The sequence below is a fragment of the Entelurus aequoreus genome, linkage group LG27 (assembly GCF_033978785.1).
Source record: "Entelurus aequoreus isolate RoL-2023_Sb linkage group LG27, RoL_Eaeq_v1.1, whole genome shotgun sequence".
In the NCBI taxonomy this organism is placed as follows: domain Eukaryota; kingdom Metazoa; phylum Chordata; class Actinopteri; order Syngnathiformes; family Syngnathidae; genus Entelurus; species Entelurus aequoreus.
In genome coordinates, this window is record NC_084757.1 from 10922749 (window position 1) to 10944410 (window position 21662).

Sequence of the window (21662 nt, forward strand, 5' to 3'; positions counted from 1 at the left end):
GGTAACAACACATTAGCAACACGGTAACAACATGGTAACAACATGGTAACAACACATTAGCAACACGGTAACAACATGGTAACAACACATTAGCAACACGGTAACAACATGGTAACAACATGGTAACAACACATTAAGAACACATTAACAACATGGTAAAAACACATTAACACATCAACAAGATAGGCGAGATAAAAACTTGAGTTTCAGGACTCGTGCTTAGCAAAGTCTTGAGTTTCACTCAGTCACAAGTGCGCGTTAACTACTCGAGTTTTACATGACTCACAAATACTTGACGAAGACTTAAGTTTTGCTGACTCACAGGTGACTGACGAAGACTTGAGTTTCCTCCACTCACGCGGGAGAGATGAAAACTCCAGTTTCACGACTCACATGTGCTTGGCGAAGACTCGAGTTTCACCGACTCGCAAGTGCTCAACAAACACTCGAGTTTCACTGACAAACAGGGGGCTCAAGGAAAACTCGAGTTTCACCGACTCAAAAGTGCGTGACGAAGACTAAAGTTTTGCTGACTCACAGGTGACTGACAAAGACTCAAGTTTCACCGACCCATACGGGTGAGATAAAAACTTCCGTTTCAGGACTCACATGTGCTTGGCAAAGACTTGAGTTTAACCCAAGTGTGCGTTAACTACTCAAGTTTTACGTGACTCACAAATGCTTGGCAAAGACTACATTTTTGCTGACTCACAGGTGACTGATGAAGACTCGAGTTCCCTCAAGTTCCACGACTCACATGTGCTTGGGGAAAACTCAAGTGTCACTGACTCACGAGTGCTGGACTAACAGCCGAGTTTCACCGACTCAAAAGTGCTCTGTGACTACTCGAGTCTTACCTGACTCATAAATACTTGACGAAGACTTAAGTTTTGCGCTGACTCACAGGTGACTGACGAAGACTTGAGTTTCCTCCACTCACGCGGGAGAGATGAAAACTCCAGTTTCACGACTCACATGTGCTTGGCGAAGACTCAAGTTTCACCGACTCATGAGTGCTGGACAGATACCCGAGTTTCACCGACTCACAAGTGCTCAACAAACGCTCGAGTTTCCCTGACAAACAGGGGGATCAACGAAAACTCGAGTTACACTGACTCACATTGTGCATGACAAAGACTCGAGTTTCACTGACTCTGAAGTGTGTAATGAACACTCATATTTCACATACTCACAAGTACTCAATCTTCACTGACAAGCAGGAGGGGGCTTGAAGAAAACTGTAGTTTCACCCACTCACAAATGCGTGTTAATTACTCGAGTTTTACATGACTCATAAATACTTGACGAAGACTTAAGTTTTGCGCTGACTCACAGGTGACTGACGAAGACTTGAGTTTCCTCCACTCCCGCAGGAGAGATGAAAACTCGAGTTTCACGACTCACATGTGCTTGGCGAAAACTGGAGTTTCACCGACTCACGAGTGCTGGACAAAGACCCGAGTTTCACCGACTCACAAGTACTCAAAAAACACTCGAGTTTCACTGCCAAACAGGGGGCTCTAGGAAAACTTGAGTTTCACCGACTCACAAGTGCGTGACGAAGACTAAAGTTTTGCTGACTCACAGGTGACTGACAAAGACTCAAGTTTCACCGACCCATACGGGTGAGATAAAAACTTCAGTTTCAGGACTCACATGTGCTTGGCAAAGACTTGAGTTTAACCCAAGTGTGCGTTAACTACTCAAGTTTTACATGACTCACAAATGCTTGACAAAGACTACATTTTTGCTGACTCACAGGTGACTGATGAAGACTCGAGTTCCCTCAAGTTCCACGACTCACATGTGCTTGGGGAAAACTCAAGTGTCACTGACTCACGAGTGCTGGACTAAGAGCCGAGTTTCACCGACTCACAAGGGCTCTGTGACTACTCGAGTCTTACCTGACTCATAAATACTTGACGAAGACTTAAGTTTTGCGCTGACTCACAGGTGACTGACGAAGACTCGAGTTTCCTCCACTCACGCGGGAGAGATGAAAACTCGAGTTTCACGACTCACATGTGCTCGGCAAAGACTCGAGTGTCACTGACTCACGAGTGCTGGACAGAGACCCGAGTTTCACCGACTCACAAGTGCTCAACAAACGCTCGAGTTTCACTGACAAACAGGGGGGCTCGACGAAAACTCGAGTTTCACCGACTCACAAGTGCGTGACAAAACTTGACAAATTGAAATAATAATAAAGAAACTAAATAGTAATTAGGTTTATATACTTTTCAATATTGATGGCATTTTATTTTGTATTTATTTTGATGTCTTTACAAAGTGCACAAAGGAGCTTATGTATGATTAAAATGCTAAATTGTTGATTTTTAGTCTGCTTAAGTAAAAAAAAAAAAGATATTGTCTAGCATGATGGAAGAAATATTAAGTATAAAATATTTCTTAACCATTAGGGGACAACAAAGGCTGACTTTATTTGACCTTTTAGTATTTTTTTTCCTGTATTTCTTCCATATTTTTTGTTGTGTTACTCCATACACGCTTTTTTTTAAAAACTTATACTCGATGTAGACTCAAGTCTTTACCGAGTGATGGGTGACTGGGGGGAATTTTGTGCTTGGCTTTTTCTTTGACTTTTTTCCCCATGCAGGGCACCAGTAATGGCAAAGAGGAACATGTGTGATGATAACCATAGACCCAGAAATGGAAATAACTAAGACATAGGAATAGGCTGCTCAATATATTATCACAAATAGCATGTAGCTAAAAGGCTGGTGGCTAATAATTAGCGTGACAATGTCACTTCTACTCGCCTTGATTTGGCGGATTTTTTGCCATTTATGTGGATCAGATAGATACGGAGCCCCTAAAGGGACATGGGGGGGAAAAAATTAGTTATAATAGTTTTTTTTGTTTGTTTTTTTTTAGACATGTCTCTCGTGCGCACGAGAAACTTTTTATCAAGTTATAAAATAATTGTTTTTATACAATTTTTTTTTTTTTAATTTTTTTTTAGACAGTTAAAAAAAAAAAAAAATTATAATTTTTTTTTTTTAGACATGTACATGCACGAGATACATGTCTAAAAATTAAAAAAATAAATACAATTTATTTTTAATTTTTTATAACTTTATAAAAACTTTCTCGTGCGCATGAGAAACTTTTTATAAAGTTATAAAAAAAATTAAAAATACATTTTTTATTTATTTTTATTTTTACACATGTATCTCGTAAAAAAAAAAAATTATAATTTTTTTTAATTTTTTAGACATGTATCTCGTGCGCACGAGAAAGTTTCCCGTGCGTACGAGATACATGTCTAAAAAAAATAAATTAAAAAAAATTATAAAATGTTTTAATTTTTTTTAATAACTTTATAAAAAGTTTCTCGTGCGCACGAGATAGTTTCTCGTGTCTAAAAAAAAATAAAATAAAATATTATTTTAAAAAAAATTCCCCCATGTCCCTTTAGAGCAGGGGTCACCAACCTTTTTGAAACCAAGAGCTACTTCTTGGGTACTGATTAATGCGAAGGGCTACCAGTTTGATACACACTTAAATAAATTGCCAGAAATAGCCAATTTGCTCAATTTACTTTAACTCTATGTTATTATTAATAATTAATGATATTTACACTTAATTGAACGGTTTAAAAGAGGAGAAAACACGAATAAAATGACAATTAAATTTTGAAACATAGTTTATGCAGAGGACAAATTTCACCACACCTAGTGTGTGTGTGACAATCATTGGTACTTTAACTTAACTTAACTTAACTTATCTTCAATTTCGACTCTTTAAAATTCAAAATTCAACCAAAAAAAAAGAAGAGAAAAACTAACTAATTCGAAATTTTTGAAAAAATTAAAAAAATAATTTATGGAACATCATTAGTAATTTTTCCTGATTAAGATTAATTTTAGAATATTGATGACATATTTTAAATAGGTTAAAATCCAATCTACACTTTGTTAGAATATATAACAAATTGGACCAAGCTATATTTCTAACAAAGACAAATAATTATTTCTTCTAGATTTTCCAGAACAAAAATTTTAAAAGAAATTCAAAAGACTTTGAAATAAGATTTAAATTTGATTCTACAGATTTTCTAGATTTGCCAGAATAATTTTTTTGAAATTTAATCATAATAAGTTTGAAGAAATATTTCACAAATATTCTTCGTCGAAAAATGAAGGATTATATTAAAATGTATTTATTATTCTTTATAATAAATTTAAAAAAAATACTTGAACATTAATTTAAATTGTCAGGAAAGAAGAGGAAGGAATATAACAGGTAAAAAGGTATATGTGTTTAAAAATCCTAAAATCATTTTTAAGGTTGTATTTTGTTCTCTAAAAATGTCTTTCTGAAAGTTATAAGAAGCAAAGTAAAAAAAATTAATGAATTTATTCAAGCAAGTGAAGACCAAGTCTTTAAAATATTTTCTTGGATTTTCAAATTCTATTTGAGTTTTGTCTCTCTTAGAATTAAAAATGTCAGGCAAAGCGAGACCAGCTTGCTAGTAAATAAATACAATTTAAATAATAGAGGCAGCTCACTGGTAAGTGCTGCTATTTGAGCTATTTTTAGAACAGGCCAGCGGGCTACTCATCTGGTCCTTACGGGCTACCTGGTGCCCGCGGGCACCACGTTGGTGACCCCTGCTTTAGAGGCTCCGTAGATAGATCCTTGTTTGCAGTGGAAAGTGACTGCGAAAAATACAACATAAAAAAAAGATCTTGAACGCATCACAAACAATCACCCAGGCAGGCCCGGAAGGGGTTTTTCTCCGGAGAATGGACCCGCATTAGTGGTGATATCAGCCCCCCTACCACCTACTACCACCCCGTCTGAGTGAGTGAGTGAGTGAGTTATCGTAGCTGGTGCTTACAAAGACACGCTCGCCTGCACCTGATTCATATTCGCCCGGAGAGATAACGATAGCTGCAATCTCTGTACATTAGACTCACAGCCCTCCAGTTAAGAGACGCTGATTTTTTTTATTGGATGATGTGGAAGGGGGCGGGAAGGATTGGAGCATTCAGGACCACTCCATGCTCCCTTGGCCCCTTTCACTCCGCTGAACCCCCTCACTCCGCACACAATATGGCAGCCTGTACTGGAAGTCCACACCTTTTCTACTTTTCCTGAGTGTAATAATAATAATAATAATAGATTTTATTTGTAAAAAGCACTTTACATTGAGTAAACAACCTCAAAGTACTACAATGTATTAAAAATATATATATAAAAAGATATTTAAAAAAAATAAAAACCAGAACAGCCAAATAGCTAAAACTAGTATGCATATATCTACAAAAAAAAAAAAAAGGCTTTTTTAAAAAGAAGGGTTTTTAAGCCTTTTTTTAAAAGCATCCACAGTCTGTGGTGCCCTCAGGTGGTCAGGGAGAGCGTTCCACAGACTGGGAGCGGCGGAGCAGAAAGCCCATTGTTCGTAGCTTTGTCCTCGGAGGTTGGAGGAGGTACCCCCTGAAGCACATAAAAGGGGGAAAATGCACCCTGACTGCTAATATTTGTCTGGCCAACACACCACATGGTGGCGCTGTCATTAAACACCCGATATTTGACCCCTTTAAAAGTCGGATTGACTTGAATATTAACAAAATCAACCCATCTCTAGCATAGCTTTTTTGTAAACATGACGTGAATAATAAAGATTATTCATCATTTATCCATCCATCCATCCATCCATTTTCTACCGCTTGTCCCTTTTAGGGTCGCGGGGGGTGCTGGAGCCTATCTCAGCTGCATTCGGGCAGATTAATTAATTGTGTTTCATTTTGCGCTGTACTAGCAAAATATAGACTCGAAGTTTTACTGACACACAAGTGCTGGACAAAAACTAAAGTTTCACCGACTCACAAATGCTTGACGTAGACCCGAGTTTCACCGTCTCACAGGTGCTGGACAAAGACTCGCGTTTCACCGACTCACAAGTACCCGACGAACATTCGAGTTTCATTGACAAATGAGGGCTCGACGAAAACTTGAGGTTCACTGACTCACGAGTGCTTGACGAAACTCGAGTTTCACTGATTTACAGCTGCACAAGGAAGACTTTAAGACTTTTCAAGCCCCCTGACAAACAGGGGGCTTGAAAAAAACTTGAGGTTCACTGACTCACGAGTGCTTGATGAAGATAATTACGATTATTCATCATTTATTGTTAATCTTAATTAATTGTGTTTCATTTTGCTCTGTACTCAAGAGTAAAATGTAGACTCAAAGTTTTACTGACGCACAAGTGCTGGACAAAAACTAAAGTTTCACCAACTCACAACTTCTTGACAAATGCTCAAGTTTCACCGACCCACAAATGCTTGACTTAGACCCGAGTTTCACCGACTCACAGGTGCTGGACAAAGACTCGAGTTTCACCGACTCACAAGTGCTCGACGAACATTCGAGTTTCATTGACAAATAGGGGGCTCGACGAAAACTTGAGGTTCACTGACTCACGGGTGCTTGACGAAGACTCGAGTTTCAGTGACTCACATGTGCTGGATAAAAACTGGCTCATAAGTGCTCAGCGAACACTCAAGTTTCACTGACATACAGCGGGCTCAACTTAAAAATGGGTTTCACTGACTCACGAGTGCTTGACGAAGACTCGAGTTTCACTGATTTACAGCTGCTCAAGCAAGACTTGAGTTTCACTGACAAACAGGGGGCTTGAAAAAAACTTGCGGTTCACTGACTCACGAGTGCTTGACGAAGACTCGAGTTTCAGTGACTCACAGGTGCTGGATAAAGACCCGAGTGTCACTGGCTCACAAGTGCTCAACGAACACTCAGGTTTCACTGACAAACAGGGGGCTCAACGAAAACTTGAGTTCCACCGACTCACAAGTGCTTGACGAAGACTCGAGTTTCACTGATTTGCAGCTGCTGGATAAAGACCCGAGTTTCACTGACTCATAAGTGCTCAAGGAACACTCAAGTTCAACTGACTAACACGGGGCTCAAAGAAAACTTGAGTTCCACCGACTCACAAGTGCTTGACGAAGACTCGCGTTTCACTGATTTACAGCTGCTGGATAAAGACCCGAGTTTCACTGACTCACAAGTGCTCAAGCAACACTCGAGTTCAACTAACTAACACAGGGCTCAAAGAAAACTTGATTAAGAGCTGCTCAAGGAACACTCAAGTTTCACCGATTGTTAATCTTAATTAACTGTGTTTCATTTTGCTCTGTACTCAAGAGCAAAATGTAGACTCAAAGTTTTACTGACACACAAGTGCTGGACAAAAACTAAAGTTTCACCAATTCACAACTTCTTTAAAAGTGCTCAAGTTTCACCGACCCACAAATGCTTGACTTAGACCCGAGTTTTACCGACTCACAGGTGCTGGACAAAGACTCAAGTTTCACCGACTCACAAGTGCTCGACGAACATTTGAGTTTCATTGAGACGGAAACTTGAGGTTCACTGACTCACGGGTGCTTGACGAAGACTTGAGTTTCACAGACTCACAAGTGCTCGACACAGACTCAAGTTTTACAGACTCACGGGTACTCCATAAAGACTCAAGTCTCGGGGGGTATTTATTTTCTCACAAAGGGCTTACCACAGATGAAAACTACAGTTTCACCGACTCACGGGTGCTTGAGGGAGACCCGAGTTTCACCGACTCACGGGTGCTTGACAAAGACTCGGGTTTCACTGACTTAAAAATTAATACAGATAAAAAAAAATTTAAAAATGATATTGAGTTGTGATTAATCGAAATTGATCCACAGAAACCCTGAGATTAATCTGAACAAAGATGGCGATCATTTGACAGCGGTACAAATAATTAGGGATGTCCGATAATGGCTTTTTGCCGATATCCGATATGCCGATATTGTCCAACTCTTTAATTACCGATACCGATATCAACCGATACCGATATCAACCGATATATACAGTCGTGGAATTAACACATTATTATGCCTAATTTGTACAACCAGGTATGGTGAAGATAAGGTACTTTTTAAAAAAATGAATCAAATAAAATAAGATAAATACATTTAAAACATTTTCTTGAATAAAAAAGAAAGTAAAACAATACAAAAACAGTTACATAGAAACTAGTAATTAATGAAAATTTGTAAAATTAACTGTTAAAGGTTAGTATTATTAGTGGACCAGCAGCATGCACAATCATGTGTGCTTACGGACTGTATCCCTTGCAGACTGTATTGATATATATTGATATATAATGTAGGAACCAGAATATTGATAACAGAAAGAAACAACCCTTTTGTGTGAATGAGTGTAAATGGGGGAGGGAGGTTTTTTGGGTTGGTGCACTAATTGTAAGTGTATCTTGTGTTTTTATGTGGATTTAATTAAAAAAAAACAAAAAAAACCCGATACTGATAATAAAAAAAACGATACGGATAATTTCCGATATTACATTTTAACGCATTTATTGGCCGATAATATCGGCAGACCGATATTATCGGACATTTCTACAAATAATGTATCTTTTACAAGCACACGTCTTTACAGGGCACGGGTGAGACGATGCTAATTGTCCACAAGTCATTGACTGTTAGTCGAATGGTGATGAAACTTTGAGGGTATGCTAGTAACTCACACGGGAATGCAGATAGACTTAACCAATTCTGTTGTGAAAGTGAAAGTAACTCCTCAGGAGCTACTTAATCCCGCCTCTACAGACCATTAAAGTGTCTCCTTTGCTCCTGAGATGACACACACTCACTGGAAGTGCGGGTTCTTAAAATAAACTCTCCTCGACGAGAGCTGATTATTGTCAAGCAGCGTGCTCGGAACATCTGGACAGGAAGTCGCAGGCAGTGGAAATGCGCCGACGGAGGAAGAGGAACGTCGATTTTTTTTAAATTCAAAGGCGTTGTCGTCTTCGGGGACCGGAGGCGCCCTGAAGGGCAGGTAGAAAGAAGCGCCTGAGAGGAGTTCAGAAGCCAAATATCCAGATTGCTTTGGCTCTGAGGTCAAACCATTAAATGTGCATCGGAGAGGGAGAGGGACAAGGTGTCGTTATCAAGAGAGGAGCACTGAACGATACGATAAGTGTCCCATTATCTGAGATTAAACTAAGGCTAGCAGCCGGCGCCGCAATCGCGTGATCTTAATGAACTGACGTGACAACCAGCAAGGTGGAGACCTTGGAGTGTCTTTGGTGAAGTTTGGACTCTGCTAGGACCCTTGAGGGAACATACCTAGACAGTGGGCCCCATTCAGTAATAAGATCCTAACTCTTATCTTTCTTCCTATAGTGATTTCCTAAGAGGAGTCCATTCAAATTCATGATGTGTTCTTAAATGGCCAAATTCTTCCCATCTGCTGTTCTCCAGTTGCTGAATGCCAAATGGTTAGCGCGTGCGTGACTATTAGGGCTGTGAATCTTTGGGTGTCCCACGATTCGATTCAATATCGATTCTTGGTGTCACGATTCCATTCAAAATCGATTTTTTTTAGATTCAACACGATTCTCGATTCAAAAACGATATTTTCCCGATTCAAAAGGATTCTCTATACATTCAATACATAGGATTTCAGCAGGATCTACCCCAGTCTGCTGAGCAGAGTAGTAGATTTTTGTAAAAAGCTTTTATAATTGTAAAGGACAATGTTTTATCAACTGATTGCAATAATGTAAATTAGTTTTAACTATTAAATGAACCAAAAATATGACTTATTTTATCTTTGTGAAAATATTGGACACAGTGTGTTGTCAAGCTTATGAGATGCGATACAAGTGTAAGCCACTGTGACACTTTTTTTTTAAGTTTTATAAATGTTTGATGATAATGTCAATGAGGGATTTTTAATCACTGCTATGTTGAAATTGTAACTAATATTGATACTGTTGTTGATAATATTCATTTTTGTTTCACTACTTTTGGTTTGTTCTGTGTCGTGTTTGTGTCTCCTCTCAATTGCTCTGTTTATTGCAGTTCTGAGTGTTGCTGGGTCGGGTTTGCTTTTGGAATTGGATTGCATTGTTATGGTATTGCAGTGTATTGTTTTGTTGTATTGATTAATTAAAAACATTTAAAAAAAAAAAAAAAAAAAAAAAAAAAAGGAAAACAATTAAAAAAAAAAAAAAATTAAAATGAGAATCGATTCTGAATCGCACAACGTGAGAATCGCGATTCGAATTCGAATCGATTTTTTCCCACACCCCTTGTGACTATCATAATTTGCATATAAACACGCCCTTAGTTCCCCAATATGCATATGTAAACAGCCTTAATTCCGTAATTTGCATAGGTAAACGCCCTTAATTCCCCATTTAAGGGCACAATTCCGGCGGAAAAGCCGAACATCAAACACACTGAGAAAATACAAACTGATTGCAGAAGAGAAATTCGTATTATCCCGCGGGGGAAATAAATAATGTCAAAACGTAAGTTTAAGGAAGGGGGGACTGCTGAGCGTTTCAAATAAATATTCGTCACTTCGGGCGAATAGGTCTACATGGTCGTGAAATACGCGCTCCCTCCCCAGGGCACGATCTCATTTTGCTATCTATCTATCTATCTATCTATCTATCTATCTATCTATCTATCTATCTATCTATCTATCTATCTATCTATCTATCTATCTATCTATCTATCTATCTATCTATCTATCTATGATATTAATTCAACATTAGACAATAGAAGTAAGGGAACTTGTCACACTTAAGAACAAATAGGCCACCCTAAGAGTGCTCTGGAACATTCTTAGATTTTGTTCTTACCTACGAACAAATCCCAGCTAAGAAAACATTGGACAATACAAAAATCTCCTTAAAAACTTCGTAAGTGGGCCTGAGAACAAAATTTGTTCTTAAGAACGGTTGCTGAATGGGGCCCAGTGACCTTAGCCCTTAGGTGCAGCATACCCCGCTTGTTCTACCTAAAAGGTCTGACAGTTCTTCTCTCACCCCTCCTCACCTTGGAATTTGAAGCCTTCTATCTGGACCCAAAGGCAGAGGTCCTCGGTGTCACAGTCGCACTTCCACGGGTTCCCGCTGAGGCCCAGAGACCTCAGAGCCGGCAGAGCGATCAGCCCGCTGATGTTGAGGACCGTCAGGTTGTTCCGGCTCACGTCCAGAACCTGCAGAGCCATGTTCTCAGAGAAGGCATCCGGGTGGACCTCCCCGAGACCGGGATTGTCCGTCAGCCGCAGCATGACCAGGGACGCCAGCGGCCCGAAAGTCCGGTCCTCGATCTGCAGCAGGGTGTTGAAGGACAAGTCCAGGTAGGCCAGTTTGCGCAAGTTCCCGAAGGTGGACTCTGAGATTTCGGCGAGGGAGTTGTTGCTGCAGTCCAAGTAGACCAGATCAGACAAGTAGTTGAGCTGCAGCGCCGGCAGGTCTCCGATCCGGTTGTTGGAGATGATGAGCTGCCGTGTGGCCAGGGGCAGGTCGCTGGGGAACAAGACCAGGTCCTGCCCGGCGCACTGGACCACCAGCTGGTCGTCGCACACGCACCTGTCGGGGCAGCCTGCGGTCACGGCCGGCGAGGGCGCCGCCCCCATCACGAAGATGAAGAGGAAGAGGAGTCGTAGGGAGTGGGTGCCGGGCTCGCATGGGAGACGCATGACGGGGCCGCCTGGAGCGTCATGCGCTCGGGCCGAGCTGGACCTGGACTCCCTCTCCGGTCATCCTGCATGGGCCTCGATATCCAATCAGAAGACGGGTGACCCGGGCGGGCGAGCAGCTTAGCGGTCTCAGCTGAGGTGCGGAGCCACGGAATCACCCCCTTGGTGACTCATCTTTGGGACTTAGTTGTCCCCAGCCGAGTGCATGATGGCGGCGGGACTGACCCGCACCCCCGAACCCCGGAGCAAGGGATGAATCAGCCGCGCCGGCTCTCCCCTTCCTCCTGCGCGCTTCGCTCCGAGAGCTGAGGCTGTCAACGCGTCCTTCCCGCTGCTCCGCTCCGCGCGCTACTGACGGCGCCTCCTTCGCCGGCTGACTCGCTGTGCGCGTGTGCACGTGAGGGGCGTGCACGGCGGCGGCATGCGCGGGCGGGGGGTAATTGTGTCAATGGCGGCGCTGACGTCACCAGGTGTTGCCCTGGGGGCGGGGGGGGGGGGGGGGGGGGGGGCAGACGAGACCGTCTAAACTCCAAACAAGAGACACGATTCTCTCTCTCTCTCTGACACACACACACACACACACACACACACACACACACACACACACACACACACACACACACACACACACACACACACACACACACACACACACACACACACACACACTCACTCACTCTCTAAAGTGCTCCTATTGACTTATGAAAAAAAAAGGAAAATTACAACCAGCAACGTGTTTGTCAAATTAATTTTGGCTCCTATAAATACAATAATTAATGTTCCTGTTCAACAATCATTTTTAAAGACTTAGATATAATTTTTTCACTGATTTAAAAAAGAAACAAAAATGTGGTTTTGTTTCTTCGTTTCCATGACAAATTCTTCAGCCCAAAGATACAAATGTTAAAAAAAAACGCCCATGAAACCTTCAAAGGCTTCATTCACATCACGTAACATCGCCAACTAGTGGCCTGGCATGTATATTGCAGTCATCTGTGTCGTTTTGACACCGTTGTCGTCAGTGTCTTCAAAACAACAATTGTTTCCTGTTCTTCCGAGGTGGTTGCCGCAAAATTGAGTCACTTGTTGCTAGGCAGAATACATCAGAATCCGAACATGCTCACCAGTAAAAATGAAGCCAAAAATGCTTGTTTATATATTATACATAATAAATTAATGCAATAATTCATGTTCCTGATCAACATAATCTTATTTCAAGACTTAAGTCATTTTTTCACTGTTTTAAAAGCAACAAAAAAAAAGTTTTTGTTTTGTGTCTTAGTTTTCATGACAAAGTCTTGAGCCCAAAGATACAAGCGTCCATGAAACCTTCCATCACGTAACATCGCCAACTAGTGGCCTGGCATGCATATTGCAGTCGTTTTGAAACCATTGTCGTCAGTGACTTCAAAAAATAAAACAAATGTTAAAAAAAACGCCCATGAAACCTTCAAAGGCTTCATTCACATCACGTAACATCGCCAACTAGTGGCCTGGCATGTATATTGCAGTCATCTGTGTCGTTTTGACACCGTTGTCGTCAGTGACTTCAAAACAACAATTGTTTCCTGTTCTTCCGAGGTGGTTGCCGCAAAATTGAGTCACTTATTGCTAGGCAGAATTCATCAGAATCCGAACATGCTCACCAGTAAAAATGAAGCCAAAAATGCTTGTTTATATATTATACATAATAAATTAATACAATAATTCATGTTCCTGATCAACATAATCTTATTTCAAGACTTAAGTAATTTTTTCACTGTTTTAAAAGCAACAAAAAAAATGTTTTTGTTTTGTGTCTTAGTTTTCATGACAAATTCTTGAGCCCAAAGATACAAGCGTCCATGAAACCTTCCATCACGTAACATCGCCAACTAGTGGCCTGGCATGCATATTGCAGTCGTTTTGAAACCATTGTCGTCAGTGACTTCAAAAAATAAAACAAATGTTAAAAAAAACGCCCATGAAACCTTCAAAGGCTTCATTCACATCACGTAACATCGCCAACTAGTGGCCTGGCATGCATATTGCAGTCGTCTGTGTCGTTTTGACACCGTTGTCGTCAGTGACTTCAAAACAACAATTGTTTCCTGTTCTTCCGAGGTGGTTGCCGCAAAATTGAGTCACTTGTTGCTAGGCAGAATACATCAGAATCCGAACATGCTCACCAGTAAAAATTAAGCCAAAAATGCTTGTTTATATATTATACATAATAAATTAATACAATAATTCATGTTCCTGATCAACATAATCTTATTTCAAGACTTAAGTCATTTTTTCACTGTTTTAAAAGCAAAAAAAAAAAAGTTTTTGTTTTGTGTCTTAGTTTTCATGACAAAGTCTTGAGCCCAAAGATACAAGCGTCCATGAAACCTTCCATCACGTAACATCGCCAACTAGTGGCCTGGCATGCATATTGCAGTCGTTTTGAAACCATTGTCGTCAGTGACTTCAAAAAATAAAACAAAAAAATAGTTCCTCTTCTTTTGAGGCGGTTGCAGCAAATTTGAGTCACTTGTTGCTAGGCAGAATTAATCAGAATCCCGACATTCTCACGAGTTAAAAATACGGCCAAAAATGCTTATTTATACATAAATACAATAATTAATGTTCCTGATCAACATAATGTTATTTCAATCTTATTTCAAGACTTAAATATGTTTTGCTCACTGATTTAAAAGCAACAACAAAAAAAAGTGGTTTTGTTTCTTAGATTCCATGACAAATTCTTGAGCCCAAAGATACAAATGTTAAAAAAAACGCCCATGAAACCTTCAAAGGCTTCATTCACATCACGTAACATCGCCAACTAGTGGCCTGGCATGCATATTGCAGTCGTCTGTGTCGTCTTGAAACCGTTGTCGTCAGTGACTTCAAAAAATAAAACAAATGTTAAAAAAAACGCCCATGAAACCTTCAAAGGCTTCATTCACATCACGTAACATCGCCAACTAGTGGCCTGGCATGCATATTGCAGTCGTCTGTGTCGTTTTGACACCGTTGTCGTCAGTGACTTCAAAACAACAATTGTTTCCTGTTCTTCCGAGGTGGTTGCCGCAAAATTGAGTCACTTGTTGCTAGGCAGAATACATCAGAATCCGAACATGCTCACCAGTAAAAATTAAGCCAAAAATGCTTGTTTATATATTATACATAATGAATTAATACAATAATTCATGTTCCTGATCAACATAATCTTATTTCAAGACTTAAGTCATTTTTTCACTGTTTTAAAAGCAACAAAAAAATGTTTTTGTTTTGTGTCTTAGTTTTCATGACAAAGTCTTGAGCCCAAAGATACAAGCGTCCATGAAACCTTCCATCACGTAACATCGCCAACTAGTGGCCTGGCATGCATATTGTAGTCGTTTTGAAACCATTGTCGTCAGTGACTTCAAAAAATAAAACAAAAAAATAGTTCCTCTTCTTTTGAGGCGGTTGCAGCAAATTTGAGTCACTTGTTGCTAGGCAGAATTAATCAGAATCCCGACATTCTCACGAGTTAAAAATACGGCCAAAAATGCTTATTTATACATTATACATAAATACAATAATTAATGTTCCTGATCAACATAATGTTATTTCAATCTTATTTCAAGACTTAAATATGTTTTGCTCACTGATTTAAAAGCAACAACAAAAAAAAGTGGTTTTGTTTCTTAGATTCCATGACAAATTCTTGAGCCCAAAGATACAAATGTTAAAAAAAACGCCCATGAAACCTTCAAAGGCTTCATTCACATCACGTAACATCGCCAACTAGTGGCCTGGCATGCATATTGCAGTCGTCTGTGTCGTCTTGAAACCGTTGTCGTCAGTGACTTCAAAAAATAAAACAAAAAAATTGTTCCTGTTTTTCCGAGGTGGTTGCCGCAAATGTGAGTCACTTGTTGCTAGGCAGAATTCGTCAGAATCCCGACATGCTCACCAGTTAAAAATACAGACAATATCTTACTTACTTATTATTATTAATATTATTATTATCTTACTTCTCACCAGTTAAAAATACGGCCAAAAATGCTTATTTATACATTACACATAAATACAGTATACATAAATACAATAATTCATGTTCCTGATCAACATAATATTATTTCAATGTTATTTCAAGACTTAAATAATTTTTTCACTGATTTAAAAACAACAAAATTGTGGTTTCGTTTCTTGAGCCCAAAGATACAACTGTCAAAAAAGCATCCATGAAACCATCAAAGGCTTCATTCACATCACGTAACATCGCCAACTAGTGGCCTGGCATGCATATTGCAGTCGTCTGTGTCGTTTCGAAACCGTTGTCGTCAGTGACTTCAAAAAATAAAACAAAAAAATAGTTCCTGTTCTTCCGAGGCGGTTGCCGCACATTTGAGTCACTTGTTGCTAGGCAGAATTCGTCAGAATCCCGACATGCTCACCAGTTAAAAATACAGACAAAAAAAATCGTACACTTATTATTATTACTATTATTATTATCTTACTTCTCACCAGTTAAAAATACGGCCTAAAATGCTTATTTATACATTATACATAAATACATTATACATAAATACAATAATTCATGTTCCTGATCAACATAATATTATTTCAAGACTTAAAACATTCTTTTCACTGATTTAAAAACAACAAAATTGTGGTTTTGTTTCTTGAGCCCAAAGATACAAATGTCAAAAAAGCATCCATGAAACCATCAAAGGCTTCATTCACATCACGTAACATCGCCAACTAGTGGCCTGGCATGCATATTGCAGTCGTCTGTATCGTTTTGATGCCGTCGTCGTCAGTGACTTCAAAAAATAAAACAAAAATATGTCCCTGTTCTTCCGAGGCGGTTGCCACAAATTTGAGTCACTTGTTGCTAGGCAGAATTCATCAGAATCCCGACATGCAATATACAGCCAAAAAAATCTTACTTATACACTTTTTTCCTCACTCAGGCGCCATCTACTGGATCTGGCAGGGCCCTGCACCGCTTGCCCCTACTCGGGAACCAACCTGCACACTGTTGGGACCTGTCTTCATAAAGTAAGCCACATTTGTTGTTCACTCTGTGTGATTCCTTATTCATCAATGGAAGAAGATATTTAATAATAATAATTTGTCCTCAAAGCAGCAGCCTGTAAAACACACACAGATTTAACAGACCTCCTCTCGTACGCTCCACTGGATCATTTCTGCTCCTTCTGTCCCCCCAGCGGCGTCTTGACTACATTATGTGTTCAGACGGAATTGAGGGCGCCAGAGTTTATTACTTATTTACATTTTTAATTGAGACCGGCGGATTATAATGTTTTTACAACAATTTTAAATACGCCTGGAAGTGTTGTCTGAAGTGCTAGCGGGAGCATGCCGTTTTGGGTCTGTAGCTTGAATGCTAAGTACCGTATTTTTCGGACTATAAGTCGCAGTTTTTTTCATAGTTTGGCCGGGGGTGCGACTTATACTCAGGAGCGACTTATGTGTGAAATTATTAACACATTACCGTCAAATATCAAATAATATTATTTATCTCATTCACGTAAGAGACTAGACGTATAAGATTTCATGGGATTTAGCGATTAGGAGTGACAGATTGTTTGGTAAACGTATAGCATGTTCTATATGTTATAGTTATTTGAATGACTCTTACCATAATATGTTACGTTAACATAGCAGGCACGTTCTCAGTTGGTTATTTATGCCTCATATAACGTACACTTATTCAGCCTGTTGTTCACTATTCTTTATTTATTTTAAATTGCCTTTCAAATGTCTATTCTTGGTGTTGGCTTTTATCAAATACATTTCCCCCAAAAAATGCGACTTATACTCCAGTGCGACTTATATATGTTTTTTTCCTTCTTTATTATGCATTTTCGGCCAGTGCGCCTTATACTCCGGTGCGACTTATACTCCGAAAAATACGGTACCTGCGTTTTTTTCCCTAATAAGTCATACATTCCTGACGTCACATACGACAACGTAACATTCCGGAAGGGGATGGCAGGAGACAAACGTTTGCGATATTAGCGTTGCTATGTTAGCTTCATGCTAACATTACAGTCACATGTTAGCCGCAATGTTATGCTCGGTTAGCATATTCTTTCTTTTCTTCCTTTCTTTCTTTAGTTTATTTCGAACATGAACACACTTACATCTTAATACGTCACACAATTTCATATCATTTCATTTTACATCATGTCCGAAAAGGAGTAGGAAGAAGCAAAGCTTATTTAATCCTACCCCTTTCCCACTTCAAAGCGTTTACAATGATATAGAATCATTTACTGACCTTTTTATATGATAAAATAACATCTATGAATTAGTATACACAACAGTTTTATAATATGTAATTAATTAATTCAGTCATTATTAACATACTGAGATGATATTAGCTGAAGAAAAACAACATGATGACAGATTTAGCCCCCTAGGGGCATACTGTACATTAGGGGTCCCCAAACTACGGCCCGCCAGCGTCCAAAATCCGGACCGTGGGAATTAAAAAAAAAACCCAGGTTAAAAAAATATGTATATATTTTTTTTCATTATTATTTTTTTAAATCTGTCCTTTCTAATCCATTTTCTACCTCTTGTTACTCTCGGTGTCTCCTAGCCGCTAAAAATGCATCATCACGCTCGGAATATATATACAGTTACAGTACACTTGTAAAGAACATACCCGTATTTTTCGGAGTATTAGTCGCTCCGGAGTATAAGTCGCACCGGCCGAAAATGCATAATAAAGAAGGGAAAAAACATATATAACTCGCATTTTTTGGGGAAATGTATTTGATAAAAGCCAACACCAAGAATAGACATTTGAAAGGCAGTTTCAAATAAATAAAGAATAGTGAGTATAAGTCGCACCCCCGGCCAAACTATGAAAAAAAACCTGAGACTTATAGTCCGAAAAATACGGTAATGTCATGGCTGTCGTGAGTTTCCAATAATTTCTACAACTCTTATTTTTTAAAGTTAAGTTAAAGTACCAATGATTGTCACACACACACGCTAGGTGTGGTGAAATGTGTCCTCTGCATTTAACCCATCCCCTTGTTCACCCCCTGGGAGGTGAGGGGAGCAGTGAGCAGCAGCGGTGGCCGCGCCCGGGAATCATTTTGGTGATTTAACCCCCAATTCCAACCCTTGATGCTGAGTGCCAAGCAGGGAGGTAATGGCTCCCATTTTTATAGTCTTTGGTATGACTCGGCCGGGGTTTGAACTCACAACCAACCCATCTCAGGGCGGACACTCTAACCACTAGGCCACTTTTTTTTTTTGATAGAGTGGTTGTCACAAAAAACATTCATGAAGTTTGGTTATTTTAAGAATTTATTATAACATGGTTATAATATGGAAATGACGTGGCGGGCTACATTAAATGACGTGGAAAACGACATTGAATGACATGGCAGGCCACTTTGAATAACTTGGCAGTCCACATTCAATGATGTGGCAGGCCACAATAAATACGATGGTGGGCCGCAGTTAATAAAATGGTGGGCCAAGTTTAATAACATGGTGGGCCAATATGAATGACGTGGCGGGCTACATTAAATGACGTGGAAAACGACATTGAATGACATGGCAGGCCACTTTGAATAACTTGGCATTCCACATTCAATGATGTGGCAGGCCACAATAAATAAGATGGTGGGCCGCATTTAATAAAATGGTGGGCCAAGTTTAATAACATGGTGGGCTACTATGAATGACGTGGCGGGCTACATTAAATGACGTGGAAAACGACATTGAATGACATGGCAGGCCACTTTGATTAACTTGGCAGTCCACATTCAATGACGCGGCAGGCCACAATAAATATTATGGTGGGCCAAGTTTAATAACATGGTGGGCCAAGTTTAATAACATGGTGGGCCACATTTAATAACATGGTGGGCTACATTTAATAACATGGTGGGCCACATTTAATAACATGGTGGGCCAAGTTTAATAACATGGTGGGCAACATTTAATAACATGGTGGGCCACATTTAATAACATGGTGGGCCACATTTAATAACATGGTGGGCCACATTTAATAACATGGTGGGCCATTTTTAATAACATGGTGGGCCACTTTTAATAACATGGTGGGCCACGTTTAATAACATGATGGGCCATTTTTAATAACATGGTGGGCCACATTTAATAACATGGTGGGCCATATTTAATAACATGGTGGGCCATTTTTAATAACATAGTGGGCCATTTTTAATAACATGGTGGGCCATTTTTAATAACATGGTGGGCCACATTGAATGATGTGGCGGGCTACATTAGATGACGTGGAAAACGACATTGAATGACATGGCAGGCCACTTTGAATAACTTGGCAGTCCACATTCAATGACGTGGCAGGCCACAATAAATATTATGGTGGGCCAAGTTTAATAACATGGTGGGCCAAGTTTAATAACATGGTGGGCCACATTTAATAACATGGTGGGCTACATTTAATAACATGGTGGGCCACATTTAATAACATGGTGGGCCACGTTTAATAACATGGTGGGCCACATTTAATAACATGGTGGGCCACATTTAATAACATGGTGGGCCATTTTTAATAACATGGTGGGCCACATTTAATAACATGGTGGGCCACATTTAATAACATGGTGGGCCATTTTTAATAACATGGTGGGCCACATTTAGTAACATGGTGGGCCATATTTAATAACATGGTGGGCCATTTTTAATAACATGGTGGGCCACATTGAATGATGTGGCGGGCTACATTAGATGACGTGGAAAACGACATTGAATGACATGGCAGGCCACTTTGAATAACTTGGCAGTCCACATTCAATGATGTGGCAGGCCACAATAAATATTATTGTGGGCCAAGTTTAATAACATGGTGGGCCAAGTTTAATAACATGGTGGGCCACATTTAATAACATGGTGGGCCACATTTAATAACATGGTGGGCCACTTTTAATAACATGGTGGGCCAAGTTTAATAACATAGTGGGCCATTTTTAATAACATGGTGGGCCAAGTTTAATAACATGGTGGGCCACATTTAATAACATGGTGGGCCACATTTAATAACATGGCGGGCTACATTTAATAACATGGCGGGCTACATTTAATAACATGGTGGGCCACATTTAATAACATGGTGGGCCACATTTAATAACATGGTGGGCCAATTTTAATAACATGGTGGGCCACATTTAATAACATGGTGGGCCACATTTAATAACATGGTGGGCTAAGTTTAATAACATTGTGGGCCATTTGTAATAACATGGTGGGCCACATTTAATAACATGGTGGGCCACATTTAATAACATGGTGGGCCACTTTTAATAACATGGTGGGCCATTTTTAATAACATGGTAGGCCAAGTTTAATAACATGGTGGGCCACATTTAATAACATGGTGGGCCACGTTTAATAACATGGTGGGCCATTTTTAATAACATGGTGGGCCACGTTGAATGACGTGGCGGGCTACATTAAATGACGTGGAAAACGACATTGAATGACATGGCAGGCCACTTTGAATAACTTGGCAGTCCACATTCAATGATGTGGCAGGCCACAATAAATATTATGGTGGGCCAAGTTTAATAACATGGTGGGCCAAGTTTAATAACATGGTGGGCCACATTTAATAACATGGTGGGCCACATTGAATAACATGGTGGGCCAAGTTTAATAACATGGTGGGCCACATTTAATAACATAGTGGGCCATTTTTAATAACATGGTGGGCCAAGTTTAATAACATGGTGGGCCACCTTTAATAACGTGGTGGGCCACATTTAATAACATGGTGGGCCATTTTTAATAACATGGTGGGCCACATTGAATGACGTGGCGGGCTACATTAAATGACGTGGAAAACGACATTGAATGACATGGCAGGCCACTTTGAATAACTTGGCAGTCCACATTCAATGACGTGGCAGGCCACAATAAATATTATGGTGGGCCAAGTTTAATAACATGGTGGGCCAAGTTTAATAACATGGTGGGCCAAGTTTAATAACATGGTGGGCCACGTTTAATAACATGGTGGGCCAAGTTTAATAACATGGTGGGCCACACTTAATAACATGGTGGGCCATTTTTAATAACATGGTGGGCCAAGTTTAATAACATGGTGGGCCACATTTAAT

General features: G+C 39.8%; 2 protein-coding genes across 5 annotated transcripts in view; one reads left to right on the top strand and one right to left on the bottom strand.

Annotated features, from left to right (window-relative positions):
• LOC133644391 (leucine-rich repeat-containing protein 52-like) overlaps positions 1-11602 on the bottom strand; it is a 33624-nt gene extending 22022 nt beyond the window's left edge. Inside the window, exon 1 of the mRNA XM_062038813.1 lies at positions 10905-11602. Coding sequence (XP_061894797.1) covers positions 10905-11553 — 649 coding nt within the window. The 5' untranslated portion in view covers positions 11554-11602. The remainder of the gene's footprint in view (positions 1-10904) is intronic.
• LOC133644392 (cyanocobalamin reductase / alkylcobalamin dealkylase-like) overlaps positions 1-21662 on the top strand; it is a 137086-nt gene that overhangs the window by 99228 nt on the left and 16196 nt on the right. For all 4 annotated transcript variants that reach the window (XM_062038815.1, XM_062038816.1, XM_062038818.1 and 1 more), the window contains one exon: positions 16485-16572. The gene's annotated coding sequence lies outside the window, so the exon portion shown is untranslated. The remainder of the gene's footprint in view (positions 1-16484; positions 16573-21662) is intronic.